Source organism: Aulonocara stuartgranti, assembly GCF_965226115.1.
Source record: "Aulonocara stuartgranti genome assembly, chromosome: 10".
NCBI lineage: Eukaryota > Metazoa > Chordata > Actinopteri > Cichliformes > Cichlidae > Aulonocara > Aulonocara stuartgranti.
The window spans coordinates 17096461-17122884 of NC_138946.1; the positions used below are offsets into that span (position 1 = coordinate 17096461).

General features: G+C 43.4%; 1 protein-coding gene across 4 annotated transcripts in view; it reads left to right on the forward strand.

The window, feature by feature from the left end:
* Positions 1 to 26424, forward strand: part of stard13a (StAR related lipid transfer domain containing 13a) — a 56753-nt gene that overhangs the window by 22383 nt on the left and 7946 nt on the right. For 3 of the 4 annotated variants that reach the window (XM_082548935.1, XM_082548934.1, XM_082548936.1), the window contains 4 exons: positions 22114 to 22185; positions 23181 to 23262; positions 24538 to 24601; positions 24883 to 26198. In XM_082548935.1, coding sequence (XP_082405061.1) covers positions 22114 to 22185; positions 23181 to 23262; positions 24538 to 24601; positions 24883 to 26198 — 1534 coding nt within the window. Of the gene's footprint in view, positions 1 to 15291; positions 16000 to 22113; positions 22186 to 23180; positions 23263 to 24537; positions 24602 to 24882; positions 26199 to 26424 lie in introns of those variants that run through there. The other variant, XM_082548937.1, reaches the window with a different exon arrangement.

Sequence of the window (26424 nt, forward strand, 5' to 3'; positions counted from 1 at the left end):
GTACTACTTGTGTATTTCTATGTATATTTTGGTGTGAGTATTGGTGGTATGTTTTTATGTTTATCTTATGCAAACTTATGTGTTTACTGTGTGTGGTCTTGAAACCCTATCCCAACACTGAGGGCTCCAGGAAGGAAGTTAGTCCTTGAGGATTTTCCAGGTAAAAAATGTTTATTTTAACAGCTAGTGTCTTTAAAACGAGACAGAGGGCAATAAGGAGGTCTTATCAGCATATGATCTGCACTTCAATGACCTGTGGAGTTTCCCTATAGACCCCCCTCCCGGTCATGCCCCAGGTCCTTCTTCTTCCATGCCACAGTCTGCACCCCATGGTCTTCTCCATTTAGCTTGCAAACCCCCTCGTCTCTCTCCTCCTCTGTCTCCTTCGAGCCTGCTTTCCTCTTTTTCCCATCTGCATCGTCTCTCCCCTTTGGTCCACATGCCAAGACCATCACTTTGTGTCTCACGCCTCGGGTGGGCCACAGTAATAGCCATATCCTGTAGGTGATCCAGTCCCCAGAATAGGAGGTGGACAGTATCAACAGACTTATCTTCACAGGCTGGACAAGGGAAGTTGTTGTTGTTGTTACTGGAGAGTGTGCGGATAGAAACTCTGAATGAGCTCCTGACCCACTTTCCCCTCCTCCGGCTCTTTTTTCTGAGGGAGGTGACCGGAGTACAGCATTCCTCAATGACTGATGCAGAAACATCAAAGAATCTTTTTTTTTTCTTTTTGCCTGTCCCGTTTGGCTCTTTTGCCATCAGAATTGTTGTCTAAAGGCAAACAAAGATGCCCAACGGATTTACTTTACCAAATTGACCATCCCAGCCTTGCCGTAATGGTCCATTTGATTCACCTTTTATTGTTTATTTTATTTTCACTTACTGAATACGGGACAGACTTGACTGGGGGAAAGAAGGGGAGAAAGAAAGAGGGAAAGAGAAACAGTTGAGAAGAGGGACGGGGGAGAAGGGCAAAAAACAAAAACCAACAGAACGGGCAGAAAAAAAAAGAAGAGAAAAAAATGCATATATCAATCACCTGGATCACCTGCTGAGAAAGAAAAAAGAAAACAAGCAGAAGAGAACAAGAGTAATAGAATAAACAGCATCACAATGATATATGGGAATATGACAGTAAATACTAAATATTAAACATTATTGTGCAGCACATAAGATCAACAGAACACAGTGTGCTTTGAGGTAGGAGCCAAAAAGGGTGTAGTTTGTGGGTGTGATCACCCGTGTGTACACCTGTGAGCATGGACGCGCTTGTTTTTTGTTTTTTAAAAGGTTCCTTCATGTAATGATTTGCAAGAGGGTGTGGGGGGGCCACAGCCCCGTCCTCCAGGGCATGAAGCAGGTATGGAGGAGATCAAAACTCCAGACATCCAGAGGCCCCCAGAACACAAGAGACCAAGGAAGACCAACAGAGGGGCAGCCGCGCCACTGTCCCAGAAAGAGCTGAGGAGAGTCCCAGATGAGGGCTCACTCAGCAGCCGCAGAGCAGAAGCCAGGGGGAGTTGCAGTGACGCGCCCGTGAGCTCCGCCGGCAGCCAGCCGCGCCTGAGTGACCGAGCCCCAGGCCGAGAGGCCGGGGGCACCCCACCTCCGAAGTGGCCCGAGCGAGCCCCAGGCTCCAGGCCCCGATAAGCGGCCGCCAAGGAGTGAGCCGGTGTGTACCTGGACGCCCATCCCCGGACACAAAGAACCACCAACGCACCGATGTCTGAGGGCGTCTGCCACTGGCAGGGGAAGTGGTGGTGGGGGGAGATAGGCCTCCATATCTTAGAGGTCCTGAGTTGTCCCCAGAGAGGTGGCGTCAGATACCCAACCTGACACATAGACACAGGCATACAGGCACACACAGATACAAACATCCATTCCCACCCTCATGCTCTCATATGCACTCACTCCACACTCAACCAACGTGGAGACAGACATAAAGAGACGCTGTACACACGATCACACTCCCCAAGCGTACTCTACAAACCGGGTCTAGGAAAAGAATCATTTTCACTCAGGCTTTTTTTTTCTCTTGAAAATTTAATATCTTCAAGATTTTTGGTAAACAGATTTTACATCTCATTTGACTTTTTTGTCTTATTTGGGTTTAACTCTGTTCTCGTCTGAGTGCCACCATTGTCTGTCTGTCCCCACTACTTATTTCCGCTCATGCTGAGGGTTCACTGTCTGCTGTTGCTGGAAGCACCTGCCAATCACAGCATCGCTCTGATGTTTCAAAGGTCAAAACAGCAATATCAGTTCTGAATACTAAACACTGCAGCTTTTGTCAGTCATAAAAGCTAGCACTAAGAGAAAGGCCTACTTTTCTTTGAGGATGTTTCATGTTTTTTTTATATTTACCTCTGTGGAAACTTGTATCCTTAAATAGAAGCAACAGTGACGTGTACATGGTAGTGTTGTCTTATTCTTTTGGCTGTTCCCCGTAGGAGTCTCCACAGCATCAGCTCTATCCCTAGTTTCTTCTTCTGTCACACCAACCCTGTGCATGTCCGCCTTCACTACATCCAAAAATGCTTGCTGTGCTCTTCCTCTTTTCCTCCTGCCTGGCAGATCTATCTTCAACATCCTTTGCCTACTATTTCAACTATGTCTTCCCTGTACATGTCTAAACCATCTAAAAAACCAACTCATTTCTAATCTCATCCTTAAACTCTGCCACCTTTTCATCAGTGCCACCGTCTCCAAACCATACATCATATCAGGGCTCACTACCATCTAAACCTATCATTGTGTAAGCCTGCACTCTTTTCTTCACCTCTCTCTTGCAATGTCTGTTGTGGGTGGTTAACTCCAGGTATTTAAACCCATCCACCTTTACTAACTACACCTCTTGCTCATTCACACACATGTGTTCTGTCTTGCTTATACTGACTTTCATTCCTCTTGTTTCCTGCATGCACAGGTATATCCAGCTTCATTCTCTCCATCACATCAGCCAGCCCTCTACCTACATTTAGTCCCTGAATTTAATGTCTCTACTCTCACCCTGACACTCTTCCCTTTCCGTCTCTCCTTTCTTTGTCTTCCTCCAGCAGTCGCATAGTTTCCATTGGGAATGAATCTCATTCTTGATCAAAGATTTTACGCCTTACGCCCTTCCTGATGCAACCCTTCTTATTTTTTCAGCATTGTGACCAGTACTACGAGTGCCCTGGCTTGTGACCCGCCCTTTTCTGTGGCTGGGTTACTTGTAAAGGGCAGTATTTTTATTTCATGTTAGGCTGCTAAAGGTAAAGTACACAACCAAGATTGAGCACATTAACAGATGTGATCTGAATCCTAAAGAGTTAGCCTTCATAATACTTTCTGAGGATGTGAGCATATGGAATAACTGTGATTCAGTGTAAGATGATTACGTGTGTGTGTCTGTGGGTGGGCGTGTAAGTGTGTGTGTGTGTGTGTGCTCTCATGGATAACTAAAACACATAGTATGAGGTAGGAATTTAGGTCGAGGTCACACAGTGCCATCTGTTCAATGGTTTCATTTAATCTGAAGGTTTTCCACTCAAGTGGGCTGCTGGTACTCACTGCAGGTGACACGATGACAATTAAATTTACTGACTGAAATGAGTATTTTTGCCACACACAGATGAGGTAAGCCTTTGTAAGTGACACAGGGGGGGGGAAAAGGAGGTTATATGCATGCTCTTCAAGCTCAAACTGTTGGGTCCAGCGAGCTTTGCTGCTTGGCCTGAATGACTGAGTGTTGCTGAAAATAGAAGACAGGGAGCAGGGAGGGAGTAGCAGGGATGAGGAAAAGAAAAATGAGCTAGTGCAAGAGGAGGAGAAATGGATAGAGGGTACATGTTAGCTGAGAGGACATGGAGCATTTAAAGAAACGTTGAGAGAGTAGTTTGGTGAGATGGTTTTGTCACGGTCTTTGGTCACGTGATCTGTTAAATCATTGATTAGACTGAACTCGCTAACCCAGTCTCTGTGTGCAGCTATTGACTTTTTACAGTAATTTTATTGCGGTGAATGAGCGAAGCCTTCGACAGGGTTACATTTTTCTGGGAAAGAATGTGCAGGCCTTAGAAGATGACTATGTACATAAGCATATGGATGGAAAAAAAGACAGTGCGTGTAATGGTCTTTGTGATCAGTACATGCACGGGCACTGGCTGCACGATCTTTGCAACCTTAAATGCCCTGATAGGAAAAAAGCAGGAGAAACTTGATTTCTCTTCCTGTTCTTCCTCCTCCTCCTCTGCCCCTGGAAGACAGCAGCCTTTCCCAAACCATCCCTGTACATTCTTTTTTTTTGTAGCCACTGCAAGATCTGATTGCTCCCCTGGTGGAGACGCCCATGCTCTGCTGTGTATTTGTTCAGAAATTCAGATACAGGGTCTGCCCAGAAAATATCAGTTGTGCTGCTTTGATTGGCTGTTTGAGAGCTGGAATGTGTTGGGTTTGGTGTTTTGATTGCCTGCTGCTGTGAGAGACGGTGATCCTGTGGTGCTCGTTCTCTCTGCCCAAAGCAGAGGTTGACCTCACGGACCAGCTTAGCATCCACATATCACAGCCTTCGACATCACAGGGATGAAACCCAAAACTGACGGACTGTGGATCCAACTCCCGGGATGCAGTTTTCAGAGAAGTGCAGTCAGAGACCAGTTTTTCACTCTCATTGTACTGATATATACAAACAACACAGAAGAACCTCATAAGTGCGTTATTATGTGGGTTTTTTGTAAACACAGTATGTAATTATTTCATGTTTCTTGGTTAATTATTATTATTAGTATTCTTCTTTATTAATTGTTTTGTAAAAATAATAATTCATTAGTTACCCAGTTTCAGCTATGCATTAATAGATGTACATAAGTGTTCAAACACAGTGGGCCACTCTAAAACTAGAAGGTAAAGGTTTTAAATTTAATTTATTAGTTCCCCAAGCCATGACAGAGCCTCCACCGTGTTTTACACATGCGTGTAGATACTCACTGTTGTACATTCCTCCAGATCGTGATAGTATTATACATATATAATCTCAGTTATTTTAGATAAAAGGTTCAAATTTGGATTCATCACTTCATGAAGACCTGTTGCCACTGATTTTTAGTCCAGTTCTTCTGTAACTTTGCATACGTCACCTTTTACTCCCTGTTTCCCTTCCTTAAGAATGACCTCAGTGAACATCCAGATACATCTCTCAGGTCCCGTGGCAGCTCTTTGGTGGATTATTTACTGTTTCTTATGGACATTTTCAGACACTGTTCGTCTGCTGGAGATTATTTTAGCCCACCACATCTTTTGTATTCTCTTGTCCAGTTTATTCATAATTTTTAAGGACACGCTGCACACTGTGAATGCCTTCAATAGCAACAAAGTGTAAGACTCATTAAATTTTTCTTTTCCAAAATATATTCCCTCGTTTAGTGTCGTCTATTTACATATTCAACCAGTGAGCTCTAATGACAGCAAAGGTTTGGTTTTACCTGCAGCACTCTGTAAAGTGACCCACGGCACACGCTTTCTGCTTTTCCACGTAACCCAGCTTCTCTTTAGTTTGTCAGCTGTGCTTTGCTGCAACATGTACACTAGATTTATTTTTTTTTATGTGAATGGAAAGAGTTAATGTTTATGTTTTTGTGAACCAAAGAGTGCTGCGGAATCTGGCTTTGCTTTACTCCAGATGCCTGCAGCTGGAAATAAGAACCTTGTTTGTGCTTTTCATGGCTCCCCTTAAGGCATGTGTTACTTGTTTTAAAAGCACATACATGCTTAACTTCTGCACAGCCTTATTCTTTTTGCATGCTGTCATCATTATCATCATATATTTTATTTAATTCACAATTCCTTGGATGACACACAGGTGCACTGCCTCCGCATAGCCTCCCAGCATTCTCAGCATCATTAGTACACACCTACATTTCTATGGGGGCTGCCTGGCATCCTCCCCCCTTCTCCTCTTTCATTTTTCTGTTTCTGTTTTGAGTATGTGTAAATGTAAAAGACAGATCGGCATTTGTCTTATCCTCTTTTTGCAAAAATATTACTTGCTTGTTTGATTAAAGTAATGAAAACAGGAATTATAAAGCAAATGATTTAATGTTATCTTTGCATTCTCTCATCTTTAAGTAGTTCTGCCCCTCTTCTTTTTTTCCTCCCATGCACACGTTCCCCTCTTTTATCCTTCCAGCTGTTCGACTACAGGTTCATACTCCAGTCTCAGAAGTGAAAGAATATGAATCAATGGGACACTCTGCAGCTAAACTGTCAACTTACTCTGTGTCATGCAGGGCAAAGCAGGGAAAGTTAGACCAGCCTCCAGCCTCCATCACCTTCACCGTCTTTGATGTGGAGCAATTTCAGCTGCACAAGTCACATTCTGGGTGGAATTATGTCGCCAAATATTTCCTCAGTGCTTCGACTAAGATGGTGAGCCGTGCCAGTAAAGCAGCATTTGGCAGCCAGATAACCTCAGGATTCTGCTGACCGCTCAGGGTGTCTAGCGTGTTTCGACAAGATGAACTATTGAATCAGGTCTCTGCTCACTGGATCCCTGCTGACCTGCAATTTAACACCACAAACAGGACATCCGATGGTATCAGGCAGACGGCAACCGAGGAGCGTCCTGGTCGGTCTGATCGCTCGGTCTGGCATTCCTGGAATGACATGGGAATCTCTGAAATTCCCACCTCTTAACCTGTCAGAGGGGTGAATGTGGCTCTGAAAGAGAGGCAGCTCACATGCTCGAGCACTTTCACTTTAGGCTGCTGGCAGCAGCAGTACGCGACTTTATCTCAGTTAGTCAAGAAAAAGTCAGTTACTCAATCACCAGTTAGTGCTGTTACAGGTAAAGTTAGAAACTCCCTGAAGCACAAAACACATCTGTGAGAGCTTTATTGCAATTTTTCTTTGTCCTGTACAAAACTGGCAGCTTGTATGGTGTTAAGATCACAGACAGACATTTTTAAAGCAGCCACATCATGATTCAGCATTTTAAATTTGAGAATTTGCTGATGCTTTCTATTGGTAATTGCAAACGTGTTGGAAACATCACCTCGAGTTTTAAAGATTGTCTTAGCTAGTTGTCATAATTTCTGACAGAATTTAAAAGAAACAGAAACGGAGGACAAAAAATTAAGTTCCTGAGTACCAAAGCCCTCTCAGCTGCTCTCTGAGGTCAGACCTGTGACCAAAGCGCAGATTCAGTCCCAAAATATCAAGGGGCACGCTGTAGCCAGCAACAGAAAGACATATTTTATTTTTCAATTTTTACAATACCACAATTCTAAACACAAACAGACTTTAATTATGCATATTCTCTACCTCGTTAACCTCCACTCACAAGTTAATGGTTAACACGAAGGAAAATCTGCTCTTTACCTGGAGATAATCTGTGGTTGCTGCTTGCTGATATTTGCAGATGTCTTTCCACTGAGTTTGAGATTCTTGCTGAATTGATCAAGCAATTTCAATAATTATTCATGCAATTTAAGATTCCCAAAACATAGACAGGATTGGTCGACACACAGCTCCAAATCACATCCTGCGCGTTCAGTTAAATCATTTTAAACTCTTAGATTCAGCACAGCATGCCGGTGTGTTTTTATTTTAGGCTCGTCTGTCCTGGCTGTGTTACCAGTAGCCTACTGGGATTGAAAGAGATCCTTGTTTGGGTGAGTGGGTGGGTTTGTGGCGTGGAGAACGCGTAGACTAGGTTTGGTTCTTGTGTGTGTGTTTGCGTGTGTTTGAGAGAGAGCGAGTCCAACCCTTGTGGCGGGGGGCCGCCTCTCACATCTGGCTCGCCTTGTCAGAGTTCACGCCTCACATGCAGAAGTTATGTTTTAACATTTCTGCATCTCCGCCCTACAGACGTGGACGAGTAGGGCAGAAATGCAGAATTTGTTAAATCAGTACATCATTTTTTAGAGGGGGTAAGGATCCTGCCGGTAGGACCTCATCCGCCTCCACTGGTACAGGAAGGTGACGCAGCGCTAGAGGAGCTGTATACCAGGTGTAGCAGTGACGACTATTGCGGCAGCCAGACGCAGAAGCCGGGGCGCACTGCCTCATCCCGGGCTGTTCGCATAGCGGAATAAAGGAGCTGAGGAATGAGCGTGTGGTTGACAAGAGCAGTGGTTTCGTTTTTTTAATAGTCGGGGGAATATGAGTCCGGCTGCACAGCAATGACAACCCAGCGAAAGTCTGCCAAGCTACAGCTGCGGCGGTCGATCAGCGAGCAGCTGCGGGACTCAACGTCCAAGGCTTGGGATCTGCTGTGGAGAAATGTCCGGGAGAGACGGTTAGCAGGTCAGAGCCAAATACAAATATGCGGGATGCAGCTTGTCCTCACAGATGAAACAGCCTAACTGTAACCACAGTAAGAATAATGACGTGCTAGGCTACATTAAACCACCACTTACTTTTTTTCATAAAATCCTGGTCTGAAAATTCAGATTTTTTTCTGTTTTCTTTCTAAGTGGTTGAACATTTGCCTTATTTTTCCCTCACTCTTTGGTTGTATGATTTTACGCACCATCGTATTTATTCCTTTAGACCTTATAATATTATTAGAAGACAGAAGTTTATCTTCAGCCTATGTGCTGCATATAGAGCTGTTTGCCTGTAGCGTCACAGCAGCGCGCACCCTGGTATTTTGGGAAGGTCATTGTCAAATTTAGTCCTCAAAACAGCACCCAGGCATGTGCTGTGGACAGGAGTCCAAAGAAGGGGGGTCCAGATGCCAATCATTCACTATCTGTTGTTCTAATCCGGACTCTGGTTTACTTTCACTTATTTTATTCTCGCTGTTTATTATTTCGGATTATGTCGTCCGGAGAAGGAGTGAAATATTCTCACAATGCAGCAGGTTCCCCCCCCTTTTTTTTTTTTTTTGGAAGGGTCGCTGGGTTTGCTCTGTATTTGGCCTGGATGCGCAGAGTTTACCATCTCTCTCTCCCCCTCTCTAAACTGTGCGTCAGAGAGCTACAGCTGTCCCCTCAGTTTAATGTAATTACCGAGATGTGCGCCTCTTAAGCAAATTAAACGATGAACATTCCCACATTCACGACAACACAAACCACCACAGACCAGGATGTCGGTCAAAGTCAGTGTGCCTATTCATGGTGTATTACAGTGCTTAGCAGTGATAGATTGCATGCACGGCCAGCAAAATGATGCTGGAGCCCTGCTAAAGATTGTTTTCAGCATTGCATGAAGGACAGCTACTACAGTGTTTGTTGCTTTAGTGAATCTTTGTGCACAATTAGAAAGAGAGTATCTGCCTAAGGAAGCATCAGAGAACACCTGCTGGCTGTGTAATCCTCTTTTTCCTTATTTCTAGCCCTTCCATCCTCCTTTCAGAGCCCCAAACCCACAGCCCCTCATCCAGCACCCCTCCTTCATCCTACTGCTGAACGCATCAGCTCAAAGGCACACAGTTCACATCTGTCTGGATCTGATATGGGGATGGGAATCCTTAAAAATGTGCACATCTGGCCTTACAGTTATGCTGGCATTCAGAAGTGCATTTTCCACCCTATGAATTAGTCAGGACAGTGGAATATCTGGAGAATCCATGCTAGTCAAATGTTATGTATTTTTGTTTGGTGGGGGGGAGAAATACTGTAAGTAATTTTCCAGACGAGGCTGATTTTATTTTGATGGTGATAAACAGCACAGGATTAAATTCACTGACATGTAGTCATGGCAAATAATGTGAGCATCTTTTTAAAAAGAAGAAACCCTGCACTGATTACCAGATGTAATTCAAAGATTGTGCATATTAAGCAAAAGTCAAGAGGCAGATGCAAAAAAGCAGAGAGTGTGTGTATCTTTGTGTGTGTGAGAGAGAGAATTGAGAGTACAGCATAGCACCTGGATTTAGTTGTAATTCCACAGATTTTTGAGTTAGTAGTAAGTGTGGGTCTCCCTTTGAATGTGGCTTTTGCGAGCCTGAGTTTCTTTGGTGTGGGAGTTTATGTGTTCGTGTGCGTGTCGGTTTGTTAGAAAACACCGATGCAGAAGAAAGAATTTACACAAACACACAGGAACGTGCAAAAGTCTTGAACCACCATGCATTTTGTCATATTTTGTTTTCAGGAGCCAAACGTTGTTGTCATTTTAAAGTGGTCGAGTGATAGTTCTCCAGATTTTCTGAAGGTCTTTCATAGGTTTTCTTTGGACATTGGTTGCTTTTTCACTAATTTTCAGTCCAATCCTTGTACCTGACTATTAAACAGAAAAAAGGCACATTACTTGTGTTTGTGTCCATAGATAACAATTTAGCAAAGAACTGATTCACTGTCATACTCGCTGCCTGTTGGAAAAATACATAATTTGTTCCCATTTCTTTAGTTAATTTATGAAAAATACCAAACATAACATAGTTTGATAGTAGTTAAAGTTTCAACCAGTGTGATTCTAAATGATCCCAAACATCTTTGGGAAGATCTTTTTGGTTAATTTGCTGTAATCCTAAAGATTACAGGAGATGACCAGTATCTGAAAAAAAATCCTGACACATGACCTCAGAGATGAGTCTGACCTGTCAGTTGAGCCATCTACTGTTCAAGCCTCATCAGATATGCTAGAGTTTCAGTCAGGTTTCAGAGCTCAGCACAGCACAGAAACAGCTTTAGTGAAGGTTACAAATGATCTTCTTATGGCCTCTGACAGTGGACTCATCTCTGTGCTTGTCCTGCTAGACCTCAGTGCAGCGTTCGATACTGTTGATCATAATATCCTATTAGAGCGATTAGAACATGCTGTAGGTATTACAAGTACTGCGCTGCAGTGGTTTGTATCATATCTATCTAATAGACTCCAATTCGTGCATGTAAATGGAGAGTCCTCTTCACACACTGAGGTTAATTATGGAGTTCCACAGGGTTCAGTGCTAGGACCAATTCTGTTTACATTATACATGCTTCCCTTAGGCAGTATCATTAGAAGACATAGCATACATTTTCACTGCTATGCAGATGACACCCAGCTCTATCTGTCCATGAAGCCAGATAACACACACCAATTAGTTAAACTGCAGGAATGTCTTAAAGACATAAAGACCTGGATGGCCGCTAACTTTCTGCTTCTTAATTCAGATAAAACTGAGGTTATTGTACTCGGCCCTGAAAATCTTAGAAATATGGTATCTAATCAGATTCTTACTCTGGATGGCATTACCTTGGCCTCCAGTAACGCGGTGAGGAACCTTGGAGTCATTTTTGACCAGGACATGTCCTTCAACGCACATATTAAACAAATATGTAAGACTGCTTTCTTCCATTTGCGCAACATCTCTAAAATTAGAAATATCCTGTCTCAGAGTGACGCTGAAAAACTAGTTCATGCATTTATTACTTCCAGGCTGGACTACTGTAATTCATTATTATCAGGATGTCCAAAAAACTCACTGAAAAGCCTTCAGCTAATCCAAAATGCTGCAGCAAGAGTCCTGACAGGGACTAGAAAGAGAGAGCATATTTCTCCTGTTTTGGCTTCCCTTCATTGGCTTCCTGTTAAATCCAGAATTGAATTCAAAATCCTGCTCCTCACATACAAGGTCTTAAATAATCAGGCCCCATCTTATCTTAATGACCTTGTAGTACCATATCACCCTATTAGAGCGCTCCGCTCTCGCTCTGCAGGCCTACTTGTTGTTCCTAGAGTATTTAAAAGTAGAATGGGAGGGAGAGCCTTCAGTTTTCAGGCCCCTCTTCTGTGGAACCAGCTTCCAGTTTGGATTCGGGAGACAGACACTATCTCTACTTTTAAGATTAGGCTTAAAACTTTCCTTTTTTCTAAAGCATATAGTTAGGGCTGGACCAGGTGACCCTGAATCCTCCCTTTGTTATGCTGCAATAGATGTAGGCTGCCGGGGGATTCCCATGATGCATTGAGTTTTTCCTTTCCAGTCACCTTTCTCACTCACTATGTATTAATAGACCTCTCTGCATTGAATCATATCTGTTATTAACCTCTGTCTCTCTTCCACAGCATGTCTTTATCCTGTCTTCCTTCTCTCACCCCAACCGGTCGCAGCAGATGGCCGCCCCTCCCTGAGCCTGGTTCTGCCGGAGGTTTCTTCCTGTTAAAAGGGAGTTTTTCCTTCCCACTGTCGCCAAAGTGCTTGCTCATAGGGGGTCATATGATTGTTGGGTTTTTCTCTGTATCTATGAAGCGCCTTGAGGCGACTTTTGTTGTGATTTGGCGCTATATAAATAAAATTGAATTGAATTGAATTGAATATGATCTCATTGGAGGGGTGGTTGTCAAGAAGCCATTTTAAAGGAGGGAAACAGAATAAAGGGTGAGGTATGCCAAATTACACAAGAACTGGACTGAAAATCGGTGGCAACAGGTCATATGGAATCTAGATTTCCATAAGTTTGAACTGTTTCTGGATGTCAGGAGGAGTATCTACAGTGATATGTAAAGTACAGTTGAGGCTCTGTTGTGATTTGGTGTTTTGGAGATATGGTCAAAACTGATGGAATTACAAATACAGAAAACCACCATCAGAGTTCGATTCATCATGCAATACCATCTAAAATGTATCTGATCAGCAACAGCTTCACTTTCATCATGAAAATGATCCCAACTGAAGCAGTGTGGGATCTTTTAAAAAAAGAATCTACTTAAAGATATTACAAGAAAGCTTATCTAACAGAGTTCAGGCTATGTTGAAGAACAAAGGCGGTCGTGCCAAATCGTTCATCAGAGCTGTACAGACTCTGTTTTTGCCTTATATACTGTATTTGCATTTATGATTGAGCATAAATCACTGTTCCTATTTCTTATTTTCCCAGGAAAATAGAAAGAAATACGCAGTGGCATGAGACACTTGCACAATACTGTATTTCTCTAGAAAGTATTTTTTGAGAATACTGTTGCTTAATCATGCAGCAAATTTGGCAACTTGGCAACAATTAAGTGAACTAAATGATGACGCTCACTGCTGTGAGTATATGAGATGGTAGGCGTTCACGCTGCTGTGTTTGTATGTCCAAATTTCATTAAAAAAAACTTATATACGGTATGTCCATTTGCACACGTTTGCACCCATTTGCCATTTTCCTTGGAAAATACAATAAAATCAGGAGTAGCTCAAAACTTCTGCACGGCCCTGTGTGAAATGATCTTGAATCATCTCTTTCCTACTAGGATTTATTTTCACTGCTCTGTAAACTGGACGTGGCGCTCACTTTGCCTCATACTCAGGATGACCTTTGACTTCTGCGCTGAAAATACTCAGCCAGCTTTAAGTAAAACCCAGCTGCATTTTATCTGCCGCTGGATGGCTCAGGGCTTCCTGCTGTTTAAAGTCCATTTCTCTGTAATGGTCCTGACTGCTTTTTAGATCATCTCAAAGAGCTAATAGAGCCTTGAATATTTGGGCATGAAGCTCCTTAGTTTTTGGTCTTTAGGTTAAAGGTGACCTCGCTTTGATGTTCAGAATTGTGAAGTCTGCCTGGCTGTGAAGGTCAGAGTGTTTACTTTAGTACTGTCCTTAAAAATGACTTTAAAACCTTATCAAAGGTCAAAAATAAGAACTCCAGCTTTTTTTCCTAATATTAACTCTTTTTCTTTCTTAATGCTCACACACATAAATGATTTATGAGCATCTGGTGATCTCATTTATTTTGTCACAAAGATATTTTGCACTTAAAGGCTTCATAATGTTAACTGCAATAAGTGCTGCTACTACTTTTTGATCAATATCTCATTTGCTTTAAGACCTAAATACATCCTCCAGGATTTGCCCATTCGTGACTGTAAATGGGATAATGACACATCAGATGACTTAACAAAGAAATGGAAGTAATGCCATAAACACAGCTTGCTCAAAATCAATGAAACTACAGACCAAAACAACATTTTCAGAGGTTAGACATAGTAGGATGTCTTATATCAATAATGCTTTATATTGTAAATGAGAAGAACAGGTTTTAAATAATGCATAAATCAGCTGTCATGCTGACATAATTTCAACAATAATTTCAGGTCTCACAACAAGCAGGTTCTTCACATTTCCTCGTACTGTCCTTTTAGGTCTTCTTGTGTCCTCCAGCTGCGTATTTAATTAAACTTTAGCTGTAGCTGATTTTTCAGGCTCATCTCTAGTCGATGTAGCTTCGGTCTTGTCGTGGCCTGCTGTAACTGAAAGCGATGAATATTATATTACTCACTGCTTACTACAGCCCTGCCCTTTGCCGCTTTGGTTGCACACATCTCCATTACTTAGCTCTCCATTACATTATTATGCCAACCGTCTGTGCCAAAGATCACATGGGACGTTTACTCAGTGCCCTGCTTAGTGTTTCAAATTTATTTTTCTTTGTCGGTTTATCTCGAGTGAAAACAGAGATAGTCCAAACTTCCACTTTTGCAGAGAAATTGTGCAGATCATGATTTTGATTTCCTCAAGAGGGCGGTGTAATCAAACCCAATCACAGATTTTATGTTTCACAGTTTCACTTGTTTGACTGGGAGTAATTTGGCATTTCTGGGATTTCGGACTCGTAGCTTCCAGCTTTCTCACAGTATATGGCCTGCAGGCTAAAGAAAAACTGTCCTGTAACTGCTGACCTGTAAGTGACTTTGCTATGGCGCTTTTTTCACACCCTCTCTTACCTCACCTGCCGATTATTACCTCCCTAAAATAAATTCAGGTGACAGCTTGGGTCCTCGGGTCTTGGTAAACCATTATTCTGCAAATCTGGGTCAAACTATGGCTTCTCTACTTCCACTCACTTCTTTCCACACATTTATCCCCTAGTTTCGTTACTCTGTGGCAACTTTCAGTCACATATTAAAGACTTCAGCTTACTATATCTGCTACATGGTAGATTTATTTAGATGTATTGGTATGTGAAAGGAGTGTTAGCAGGGAAAGTGGGTGATGTATATCTGTCATGTGGTCTAAATGTGATGGTGTGGGTTTATTCTTCAATGGCATTGCAGTCCTACTCAGCATAAGCAGCAAACATCTTACTCCTACTTACATTCCTCTGCACCGTCTCACAAATCCACATGCTCTATTGTTCTGTTTGTTCCTTCCCGTTTCGCACTGGGATATGGCTGCTGGCATTGTATATTTTTCCAGGCCTATCCCCTTCCCTGTCCTGATTACGTGTCCCCTCACAGATATCCCCACTAATGCCTGGGGCGCGTACCAAAATTGATTCTTTGGCAGATCCTCAGGAAGCGGTGCAGCGTTCCCTGAGCACTCAGGGCATTGGTTGCTGGTCATGTGACCAAAGGAAGGACCTTGTGAAAGTCGGTCTTCCTCCCATCTCAAACTCAGCTGAGCAGTCAGCCTGTGTTTACCATCTGAGTCAAGTGGTGTGATGAAACCTGCGTGTTTGTTAGACTGTGGTGATTCGGAAGGAGGAGCCAGGAGGGAGAAGAGCTGATTTGGCTTCCAGTAAGGACATGTTAAAGGCAGGAATTTACAAGGAGTGCTCACTCTACAATCCACCACCCTGAGACTTGGAGTGTAGATTAAACGTTATGTTATGGAGACTGGAGACATCACTATGGCCCTTATGGATGACATGGAAGCTGCAGTGAGTACAGTCCACGGGGCTGGCTTAGTGCACTGTGAAGATGCAGACAGAGCAGATTCTGCAAGGAATGAAGAGACAGCAAACGTAACAGAAACTGCTAAACATGCGAATGAGGACACGAGGAGTTTAACCGCTGCTGACAGTGTGGACAATACGAGGGATGAGAGCGCTGACAGCATGTGCACAGAGGACAGTGCAGACTGTGCTGATGTCACAAACAGTAGGAACATGGAAATCGGTGACAGTACAGACTGCGGGGATCACAGTTCCAAGGGCGCCAGTAATGACAGTGAGAGTGACTGTGAGAGCAGCGGTGAGAGTACCTGCCTGGAGGCCATGACACCCGATGGGCAGGACTACTACCTGAGGCTGGGCGACACCCCTCAACGGCGCTCTGCCCTGCGCCTCTCGCGCATCATTGCTCGCAAGCAGCTTCTGCGGAGGCTGGCACAAGGTAGCTATGGAGAAGATGTTTTAATGCCTTTGATTTAAATTCAATCTCATGCCTCAGTAAAACATAAGAAAGTATGTCAATGCAGTTTTCAACTTTTTTTGTTTTTTGTTTTTCTCACATGTGTGTCTTTCTTAAAAAAGGGGGTGACAATAGGTTGGTAAGTAAACTGAAAAACCTCTCATTAGATCTTTGAAGCCTACCAAGTGTAAATGTCACTCATCACTTGTTCTGTCCATTGAAAGAGAGAGGAAAGTGCTGGGTGCACATTTACACAAAGTGCTTTGATAAGTGTTCCAGCTGTTAAACAGGGGAAGGAAGATTCTGATTGCAGGGCTTTAATGTTAGATTGCGTCTCCCCTGTTTGGAATTGGGCCTATTCCACAGTGGTTCCCACCTGATGCCTTAATTATGCTTCAGTGGGAAATCTATGAAAGGGTAACCACCTGAAGTGGTTCTTCCACTTCTAAATTCCAAGAAACATCATCTAGTCAGACATGTGGAGCCACTTCCACTCCAAAGATGTCTTTCATAAATCTGAAAGAAGCCATAACAAATGCTTGAGGGCTGTAGTGTTCTTGTTTTTGTCTCTTCCCCCTACCCGACTGGTTACTTCCTGCACTTCCTGTCACGTGACTCAAGCTTCCCAAGGAGTAAATTTAACAGAACAACACTGTCACCGCAAAGGCCGCCTGTGTTCATTGAAAACGACAGCATGCTCTTTCTCTGTAAGGCTGCATTGTTGGTGCTCTTGAAACACATCAGGCAGTTAGTGGTCAATTTTTTTTCTCCCTCAAAATGCCATGCCACATAATTAGGAGCAGAAGCGTGTTAAGTCTTGTGCTACGTGTTATCCCTGCTTCATGATGAATGGGTCTCAAAGAATCCAGATGATATATGAAGTAACTAAAAGAAACAGTGATATGCTGGAGGAGAGAGATGAACAGGAATGTAGACGGGGAAGCAAGTTTATGCCTGTGCTGGGTGATGGTATGACTTTTTAACTTTCACTCACTCCTATTTTTGCACTCTTACATGCACTTCGCTCTTCTCAGCCCTCACACAAACACACTGTCTCCTTCACCCACTTCTGTTGCATTCCACTCCTCAGCAGCTGGTCGAGTGTGAGGCAGCCTTTAAAACAACACAACTCAGTGACCTAAACAGTCGGTCACCGAAATCAGAGGCTTTTTAACAGCAGTAGTGCTTAATTCATGTCTCCAGGTACAATAAAGCTACTTTGAGCTTCTTCCTTGCTCACAAGTTGTTACCACAGCAGGTAACCCCCTATATTTGATTACTTACTTTTATATTGGATGCCCTTCCTGACACAACCTCAAAGGGGTTTGTGTCTCCTCCTGTTCTCAAACCATTGGCTTTTCATGCATAAAACAAATGTGCAAACTGCTGCCCTGATTTATAAATGTGTATGGGTGACATACAGATGTGTTAAAGGCTTTCATAGTGGATCTAATCACTGTCTTGCAGCAGATTGCCCCCCTCTGAGCCTGGTTCTGCTGGTGGTTTCTTCCTGTTAAAAGTAGGCTTTTCCTTCCCACTTTTGCTAAGTGCTTGTTCAAAAGTGGTCCTTTGATCACTGGGTTTTCTCTGTATTATACTTTACAATAAAAAGCTCCTGGTGTTGTGATTTGGCACTATATAATTAAAACTGAATTTCATTGAATTGATTCAAACGCTACACAGCGTTCACATGACATTATTACCTAAATCTGTGAATCTGAATCTGATTTCATCGACAGCCACTTAACTATTTGACTGATTGCTCCCGACTGTTGATTGAGTCCATCTCTTTAGTTTAAGGCTTGAAATATGGTAATTGTGAGGCGCATGTATGTAATGCTAACATGATTTTTTATTCATAAAATCAGTGCAACTCCTGCATTTCTGCTCTGATGTTATCCTTCCTGTTTAAATTAACAGCCTAATCACTAAATGACAAAGGGGCTAATATGTGACGCAAGAGCCAACACCATAATGGTTTTCTTTTGATTTCTCTAACAAAATGCTTTAGCACCCTCTGTTGGAGAAAAAATGACATAACCAAACATACAGCTTGACCTTCACTTTTCTTCACTCATCCTATTAATCTAATCTGGTAACACTCAGTATTGCCCTGTGCCTTTATTAATTATGGTCAACTGCTTAATTACAGCAGTCCTCGCATTTGTGCCATGTCGCATATATGTAGGACTGAGTAAACTCTGCAGTCCTTCATGTGTGCATGCTTCCACCGATTCTGTGTCACAGTATATTTCCAAAGCTCGGTATTTGTCACAGATGCACTTCATGAGATAGAACAGGCATATTCCTCTTTAATGTCCTTTGCTTCCTTCTTCATTTTCTTCACTGCCTTAAAAAAAACCTTTAAGAGTAAAGGACTAAGTGCTTTAGCGTATGTAGGAATATGGCAGCTTTCCAGGCATCCTGTGTGTGTGTGTGTGTGTGTGTGTGTGTGTGTGTGTGTGTGTGTGTGTGTGTGTGTGTGTGTGTGTGTGTGTGTGTGTGTGTGTGTGTGTGTGTGTGTGTGTGCGTGTAGTCTGTGACTGCTCAGTGTTATTTAGACTAAAGGGACAGATCTTATAAAAAAAATCTATTCAATTAAACTAAAAAAAAAAAAAAAAAAAGCTCTCTTGTGGGCTTCACTTTAGCCCAGGAACTTCCTGCTGCTGTTCTTAGCTCACATGTCACTTTGAACACATGGGAAATTTAGAACAGGAAATGATGTAATCCAGGGGACTTTGGGGTCCTTGGGACCCAGTACGAGGCAGACATAACACAGATAAAAGGCTGCCAGAAAAGTCAGGGTTACTGGTGTGGGATGAAAAGCAGGAAATGAAAGGTAGAGAAAAGAAAGTTTCATTAAAAAAAGCTGTGAGGAGATTCGGGTGTTTGAATTATATGCGTTACGTCAGATTGCTGGCACCCTTGTTATGTAAGAAATTAAATTACAGCCTCTTTGTCCCACACATGAACACCATAACTCACAGACCAACCCACAGTCGAGCGCACTCGTACACATACCATCTGTCTGGCTGTTGTTGGCTTTCTGCCTGTTGTCGTATATTCTCCTCAGCACCAGTGCAGTGAGATATGCTGAAAGACAGCATGGCGGGCAGCTCGGATTAGCTCCGTCTGACTGCGTGCACTGGGGTGTTTTGTGGCCTGCTAATAATATGTTTGTGTACTAATTAATCTCTTGATTAAATTCTGCACAGATGAATGGCAGTGCTTTGTTCCTGTGCTGAGAGCAGCTTTGCCGTTGCCAATTACACATGCACAAACATAGCAATGAAGTATGCCATTGTGTGTGTGTTTGTATTCTAGGCTTTTCAACTTTTTTCTTTTGACATTGGCTGCTTTTTCACTCATTTTCAGTCCAGTGTTTGTACTTGACCATTTTCAGAGGTACATTTTTTTTTATTAACTTGTGAATCATTCAAGCATAAAAAGACACCTAACTCAAGGAACGAGCCAGCGTTGTGTCTACACATAACAGAAAACTTAGCAAAGAACCCATTTTAAATGTTATGCTTAAGCACCTTGTTACTAGCATCCTGTCAGAAAAACACAGAAGTTGTTCTCACTTCTTTAGTTAAAGCAAAGACCTGATACAGGACCTGTGAGATGCATCTGACCCTTCATTTGATCCATCTACTGTTACTGAAACCTCATCAGAAATGATCTCAGTGGAAGGGTGGCTGTCAAGAAACCATACTTAAAGAAGATCGTCAAGCTAGATCACCATCCTCACATTCAAAACCTGAAATCTCTTTGTGGTGCATATTTTTTAACCTGTGCATGCACGCATTTTAGTGTTTAAAATCTCAACATACACTAAGCAGACAGCTGGTGTGGTATGGCTTCCTCCTTGTGGTGTTCCCACAGGGTCCATCTCAGCTGCCACTCCCCACCCCAGCTGTCTGTCTCACCCTTGTTGCATTCTCTGACTCACTGGAGGCAACATCTGGACTCTTCTAAATGTCTAGTGTGTCTAATGCATGTGTGTTCGTACACATTTGTTGCTCGGATGTGTAGGCTTGTGCTATAAACCCAGAGACGGAAGGTTCGAGCGTCCTTGCTAACCAGCCAGTAGGTCCAGCTGACATGTGAAGTTGGCATCCACCACTTGTCAGGCTGCGACCTCGGGGTCTGGCTGATGCAAACGTCAACTGAAATTATTTCTTCATGGAATTCATGGGGCAACATCACTTCTGGTAATGACAATCATGGTGTGACGCGAAGATGTGCAATTGACAGGAACAAGGATGAGTAAATTTAATGGAAGAAGCAAACGGGGCGGCTACATCCTTTGTTGAGAGAAGGATTCAGAGGAGGATGTGGTAGGAAAGGTTGATAAGAAGAAGGATGTAGAAAGAGTGCAGTGAGGGCAAAAGTAAGTAAATAAGTTTAAATGAGCACATAAAAATCTGAGGAATTAGTAAGAAATTAAAGCATGACAAGAAGAGCCTAAAGCAGAAAGTCTGTAAAAGTAGAGAGATGTTGTATGTAGATCCTAACTAATATGAAAGTGCGAGAGAGGAGGTTGAGGAGAAAATTAGAGGGAAGAGAAAACCTGCATGGGGCAGGCTGGAAGAGGGAGGCAGAATTGTAAACACACGGGTTGGAAAGGCAGCGGGGAAGAAAGCGCAAAATCAATGCCACTTGACGGAAAGCTGCATAGCAGCGACTGGACGTGCCACGGGATGGAGAGGAAACGTCAGTCTGAGCAAAGGACAAAGGCATAGAAGCATGTCATCACCTACACCATGAGAGCTCCCAGTAAGTTTTCACGTTTCTCCTGAAAGCCTCTCGCCCATGAAATGCTTCTCTCTGGGATCTCTCGGTCTCTGCAGTCTATTTTCAGAGAACTGGAAATATTTTTACCCCGAGCGCTGCTTCATATGTGACTTAGAGAGAGGAGTTATGCTGAGAATGTTGGAAGAGGGTTGTAATTGCTGGATTGTGGTAATGGGATCATTTCCTCTGGCCATTCTCATCTCTGAGGGTGAAGTCTGACATTTGTTTTATTTCCCTGCTGAACTTTGTCCTCTGTGTTTCTGCGGTGACTTTCTCAGGCAGTGCCAGCACCTCTGTGAGAGTGAATGAGTGTGGCTTTGACAGAGAGATCAGATAAGAGCCATGAAAGTAAAATGATGAAGTTACAGTTGCTCTTATTTGACCTTTAATACTTATCATTTAACATTTCATTTTTTTCACATGTAAATTCCTTCCCATTCTTTTCACTTCCTTATTATTTATGATTTTTGTATTTTTCTAGCATGTCTCAGTGCGCATTTTAAGTCATATTGCACCTAAAACACATGATTGCTGTCACCAGATTATTAAGATGTCTTTGTCAGCACAAAGAGGCGCTGCAGAGCGGTTTAATAAGTGTCTGCTCATAAAGTGAGCGTACTGTACACACACATACCCACACACTTGTGCATTTCAGGGCTGCCAGTTTAGAGGTGTGTGCAGTACATAGGCTTGTGGAAAAAAGTAGTAAAACAAATGCCTGTAAAATGTCTCAAGGTGTTGGCGGCACCGTGCTGACCTGTTTTATTCTTTATACATTTATACTTTCAATTCTGAAGGCTGGTGTATCTATATCTGTAGTACAGATGTAATGTTAGACAATGTACGCTGCTTCCTTTGTCCACTCAAGATAATGTGCATCCTTCTCTGGCAAATTTCCAGCTTTTCCAGTCTCATCATTCCTCTTAATTCCCAGAGGGAAGTCTCGTTTTCTGAGATGTTCCTCCTCTGTTTCCGTAACACGCTCAGAGATGGATCATGGAAAATGAGTCACTGCGAGTCTGTCTTTAATTTGATTTATCATGTTTTTCAATTTATTAATTAAGACTTTCAAAATGTTGACCTTGTTCGGCTGCGATTCTCAGAAAGGAAATCATTTGGGGACTTTCCTCCATAAAATTTGGTTGTGGTGATATATAATGCAAACTAGAAGCTGTAAATTTGTAAAAATACATCGTACTAAAAATATAGTTGAACAGTAGAGATCCTACATGATAAAATAAACATGCATATGTTGATGTTTGCTCTCAACATGCCTCTACTGCTTTCTTTGCTTTTCAGAGATTGAGGCTAAGGAGGCTTGCGACTGGCTTCGAGCAGCGGGATTTCCACAGTACGCTCAGCTGTATGAAGGTATCACGCACACAGAGGAGCCAAAGTTCAGCTTTTACCCAGCTGACATTTTCACACAAGGACCTCCTCTTTCAGATCTCTCCTTTTGTTTATTCTCTGCGTTCTGTGTTCTTTCTCTGTTTTATTTTTCCACCATCTGTGCTTCTCTCTCTCTTTCTGCCATCTCTCCATCCTTGTATCCTCGTCTTCTGGGCCACTGCGTTCTATTTCCAGGCTTCAGTTCCTGTCTGGAGGGAGGGGTCATGGGAAAGGCCTTGTTATCACTGCTGGGACTCTCATAGCTTCTACTTCTGTCTTCTTTCTCCCACCTTTCTCCTTGTGCCCTTCCTCACCCACCACTTTTCTTATAGTCATCTACCCATCTTTCTTTCTTTCTTTCTTTCTTTCTTTCTTTCTTTCTTTCTTTCTTTCTTTCTTTCTTTCTTTCTTTCTTTCTTTCTTTCTTTCTTTCTCAATAGCAATTATTCATGTGATGATCATTGGATTTTTTATACGTTTCAAACATAAACAGGAAATGGCCTAATCTAAGAAGTTGCTCTTAAAGCACAACAGTCCATCTTTAGCAGCACACACACACACACACACACACACACACACACACACACACACACACACACACATGCACACACACAGCTTCTCTGAGAAAACTTGAGAGCTTCAGTAATGTTGGGTTGTGGATGCCGGGCTCTGGGACTCTGTGGCTGCTCCCCAGGCAAACATGAAGCCTGCAGTCTGCAACCACACGCTGAGAATCACCAAAATAAAAAAAAGCTTGAGTCATTTTAGCATTGGCGCTCTGTGGGATTTGAGCTATTTTGGGATTTGAAAGCGTGTGCGTATGTGTGTGCATTCAGAAAACTTGAGATGCAGATGAGGAGTGTTAACAGTGGTGGCAGCAGACTTCTTTAACAGTTAACTCAAAGAGGAATATGCAGACTCATGTTATCTGTTAGTCATTAACTAAAAAACTCATTTTCTCTGTCTCTTTCATCCAGATTCCCAGTTTCCGCTTGACATTTCGTCTGTTAAAAGGGACCACGACTTTTTGGACCGGGATCTGGTGGAGCCTCTTTGTCGGTAAGGACGCCGGCACGTCGACGCGTTTCAGTGTTTACACTTATGCCTCCACCCGTACACACTTAAGACCAGAAAAATTCTAGCTTCCTTTTCCTGCTCAGTTCTCTGGCTTGTCCTGCGGCCTCATGCTAACTGCTACTCATTAGATGTCTGACCCCCCTCTCCCTAATGAACTCCCCTTCCACGTCTCCCACCCATATACTTTGAAGCTTTGATCTGGTCACCTCCCCTCCCCTCTGTCGAACTCTGATCTCCCATTCAAAGAGGAGAGACCCTCGGGGGGAAAAGCAGGGGGCGAGGAATGGGTGAGAGTAGTGGGGAAGGAGTGAAGGGATGCCAGTACTTCCCAACACTTCCCAACTTTGTGGTGTTTCTTTCCACATGTATTTGATTTTTCCTCTTCAGATCTCCTGTTTTCATTTTATTAAAGCTTTACATGGTTGCAACAGCTTATCCTGCTCCTTATCTGCTTCTTTTCTCTCTCCTGCTTACCCCCCATCTCCCCAGTGTCTATGGCAGAGGAGGGTGTGGTAATTAAAACGTTAGTGGCTCCTGACAGCTATACCGTGAGAGAACACACATCAGATCCCCTGAAAGTGTCTCAAGAGCTATAAAACATGCTCATAATGTGTTGTTTAAATGTTAAATTATATAGTCATTTTCGCTATGACACAAGTTGTGCAGAGCAATTCTTGTCTGGCCATTTGTATGAGAGGACAGAGAGGTTTACAGTGAACGAAGGAGGATTTCCTACTGTGTTGTTAGAGGGCTGAAATCCTTTCAAATGACAGAGGTCATGAGCCCTGAAACGTGTTTTTAACAATCCCGTCTTAAAGGCACGGACACAGACACCACCCCGCTAAAGAGCCACTCATCACATCCTAAATGAAGGTGGAGACAGTGGAAGCTTTCCTCAGGGTGAAGGGAGAAAAGTGAAGGGGAGGAGCTGGCCGTGTTCGGGACTGAGAATCAATTTCAGGGGTGTGATGCCAGCAGAGAAAAGTAGAAGAAGAGAAGAAGAAAATCAGCGTGGAACATGTGTGTAGACAGACTACAATGAAGATAGTGTCTGAGAAGAAGTTTAAAGCAGGCAGTGAAGAAGCATATCTGAAAGTGGACCCAGCAGGGATGTGAGAAGGTGGTAGTGAAAAGCAAGAAAAGAGACTGAAAGGGAGCGGCGTCAGAGTGCAGATGGATAGAGACACACAACAGACAAATCGCATCCAGAAGAGCAGCTTTAGATGCAGCATTTGACTGTGCGCTTGTCTGTTGCAGGCGTCTGAATACTCTGAACAAGTGCGCCTCCATGAAACTGGACGTCAGTCAACCCAAGAAGAAAGTAAGTCAAAAATTTTGCCAATGAATTACAAGAACAGAGGTTTTTGCAGCTTGATTGTTGTTCCTCAATTACTATACACAGCTACAGTACTTGCTTGCCTGAAAATTATGGTGTGGTGTACTGTCAGTCACTGTGATGAAATGCATTTTGATTCATACTGTAAAATTGTTAGCTTGTTCAACAATGGATCCCAAATCTTTCAATAAATTTAAGCTATTTTTATTTTCTAGTATCCTAAACTTAAGACAGTAGAAGCTCATACTTCCTTTTTCCTTCCACAGGGTGATGACTCCGATGAAGATGATCCATTGGCTATCAGTAAAAGGTGGACGTTCGAGTGGAGCAGCCGACGCTGGTCTCGCCTACAAGACTTCCTGTCTGACAGCACCAATGAAAGCAGCCCGACAGGTCAGGGGGAGGGTCTGCACAGCACAGTGAGCAGTGAGAGCGTGCTGACAGACCTGAGTGAGCAGGAGATCACGGAAATCTCCTCGCTACACAGTGAGGACTCTGCCTCTGCCATGCCCGACTCCATATCGATGGCCTCCCTCTCTGCTTCCTATCAACCGCCACGGGAGCTCCCACACTATAACTCCCTGCCGATCAAAAGCAGCCGCCACGGGCAAGGGAGGCGGAATAAAGCCAAAGAGTTTTTGCGGCGAATGGAAATAATGCGTACTTGGGGGCCATCGACGAGGCGCAAGGGCTCAAACCGCAGGCCACCGCTGGTCATCAGCGGGCCGGTGTTACAGGGGGAGGAACCTCAGGCGCTGCAGATGCTCCAGTGTACGCCTATCAGCCAATTAGAGCAGAGCCCTAAACACAACCACCAAACTGATGGTGACATTTCCCCTGACTCTCTTAGCAAGGATTGTAAAGACCAGGTCACAGTGAGTGTGAGCCCCAGCAATGAGACTGTGGAGCTCCCTGTGAAGGAGCCTGTGTGCATAAAGCCCCGCACTGCCAGCAAGAGAAGCAGCATGTATCTGGAGGATATGGTGTTGCCTTCTCAGGGTAAAAGGACCGAAGGTCAGAGCCAGTTTGGCAGACACCAGTTTCACTCATATGAAAACCTCCTCATTCACATCCCCAAAGACCATAAACCAGGCACCTTTCCAAAAGCCCTCTCCATAGAAAGCCTGGCGCCTTCCCCTGGTGACAGAAACAACGACTCTCACGTGCATGCCCGAACTTCTCCCCGTGACAATGGCCTGGGTGAACCCTGGTCTGGTAAACCTTTGTCTAAACCCTGTCCTGGAGCTCCACGGGGCAGCAGAGTGAGTGTTTATGACAACGTGCCAGGCTCCCATTTGTATGCCAGCACAGGAGACCTGCTGGACTTGGAGAAAGAGGACAATCTGTTCCCTCACCTGGATGACATTATCCAGCATGTCAGTGGTCTGCAGCAAATTGTGAACCACTGGAGCCGTAGCGTGCTGCCCGAAGGGGAGACGGGGGAGGGGGAGGAGGAAGGGGAGGGCCGGACCACTCCCAGCGAAGGTGAGAGAGACGGGGTCTCCTTAAATGACACAGATTCAACGGGGACCAGCCGGGAGAGGAGAGACTCTGGAGTTGGGGCCTCCCTCACAAGACCACGGTGAGCAGCCCTTCAGCTTTTTAAAGGATAATTATGGTTTTATTACTACTTGAGTTGTGTTTTTATAGTTTTGGCCCTAAATTGTATTGATTATATTAACAGTGTAATCACTACAATCATGGCTGAGATCTTGAAGCACACCAAAGTACTCATGATGTATATAAGCAACAGTTTATTTGGGGAAAAAACAAAAGAGCACAACCAAAGTGTTAATGAAGCAGTGCAC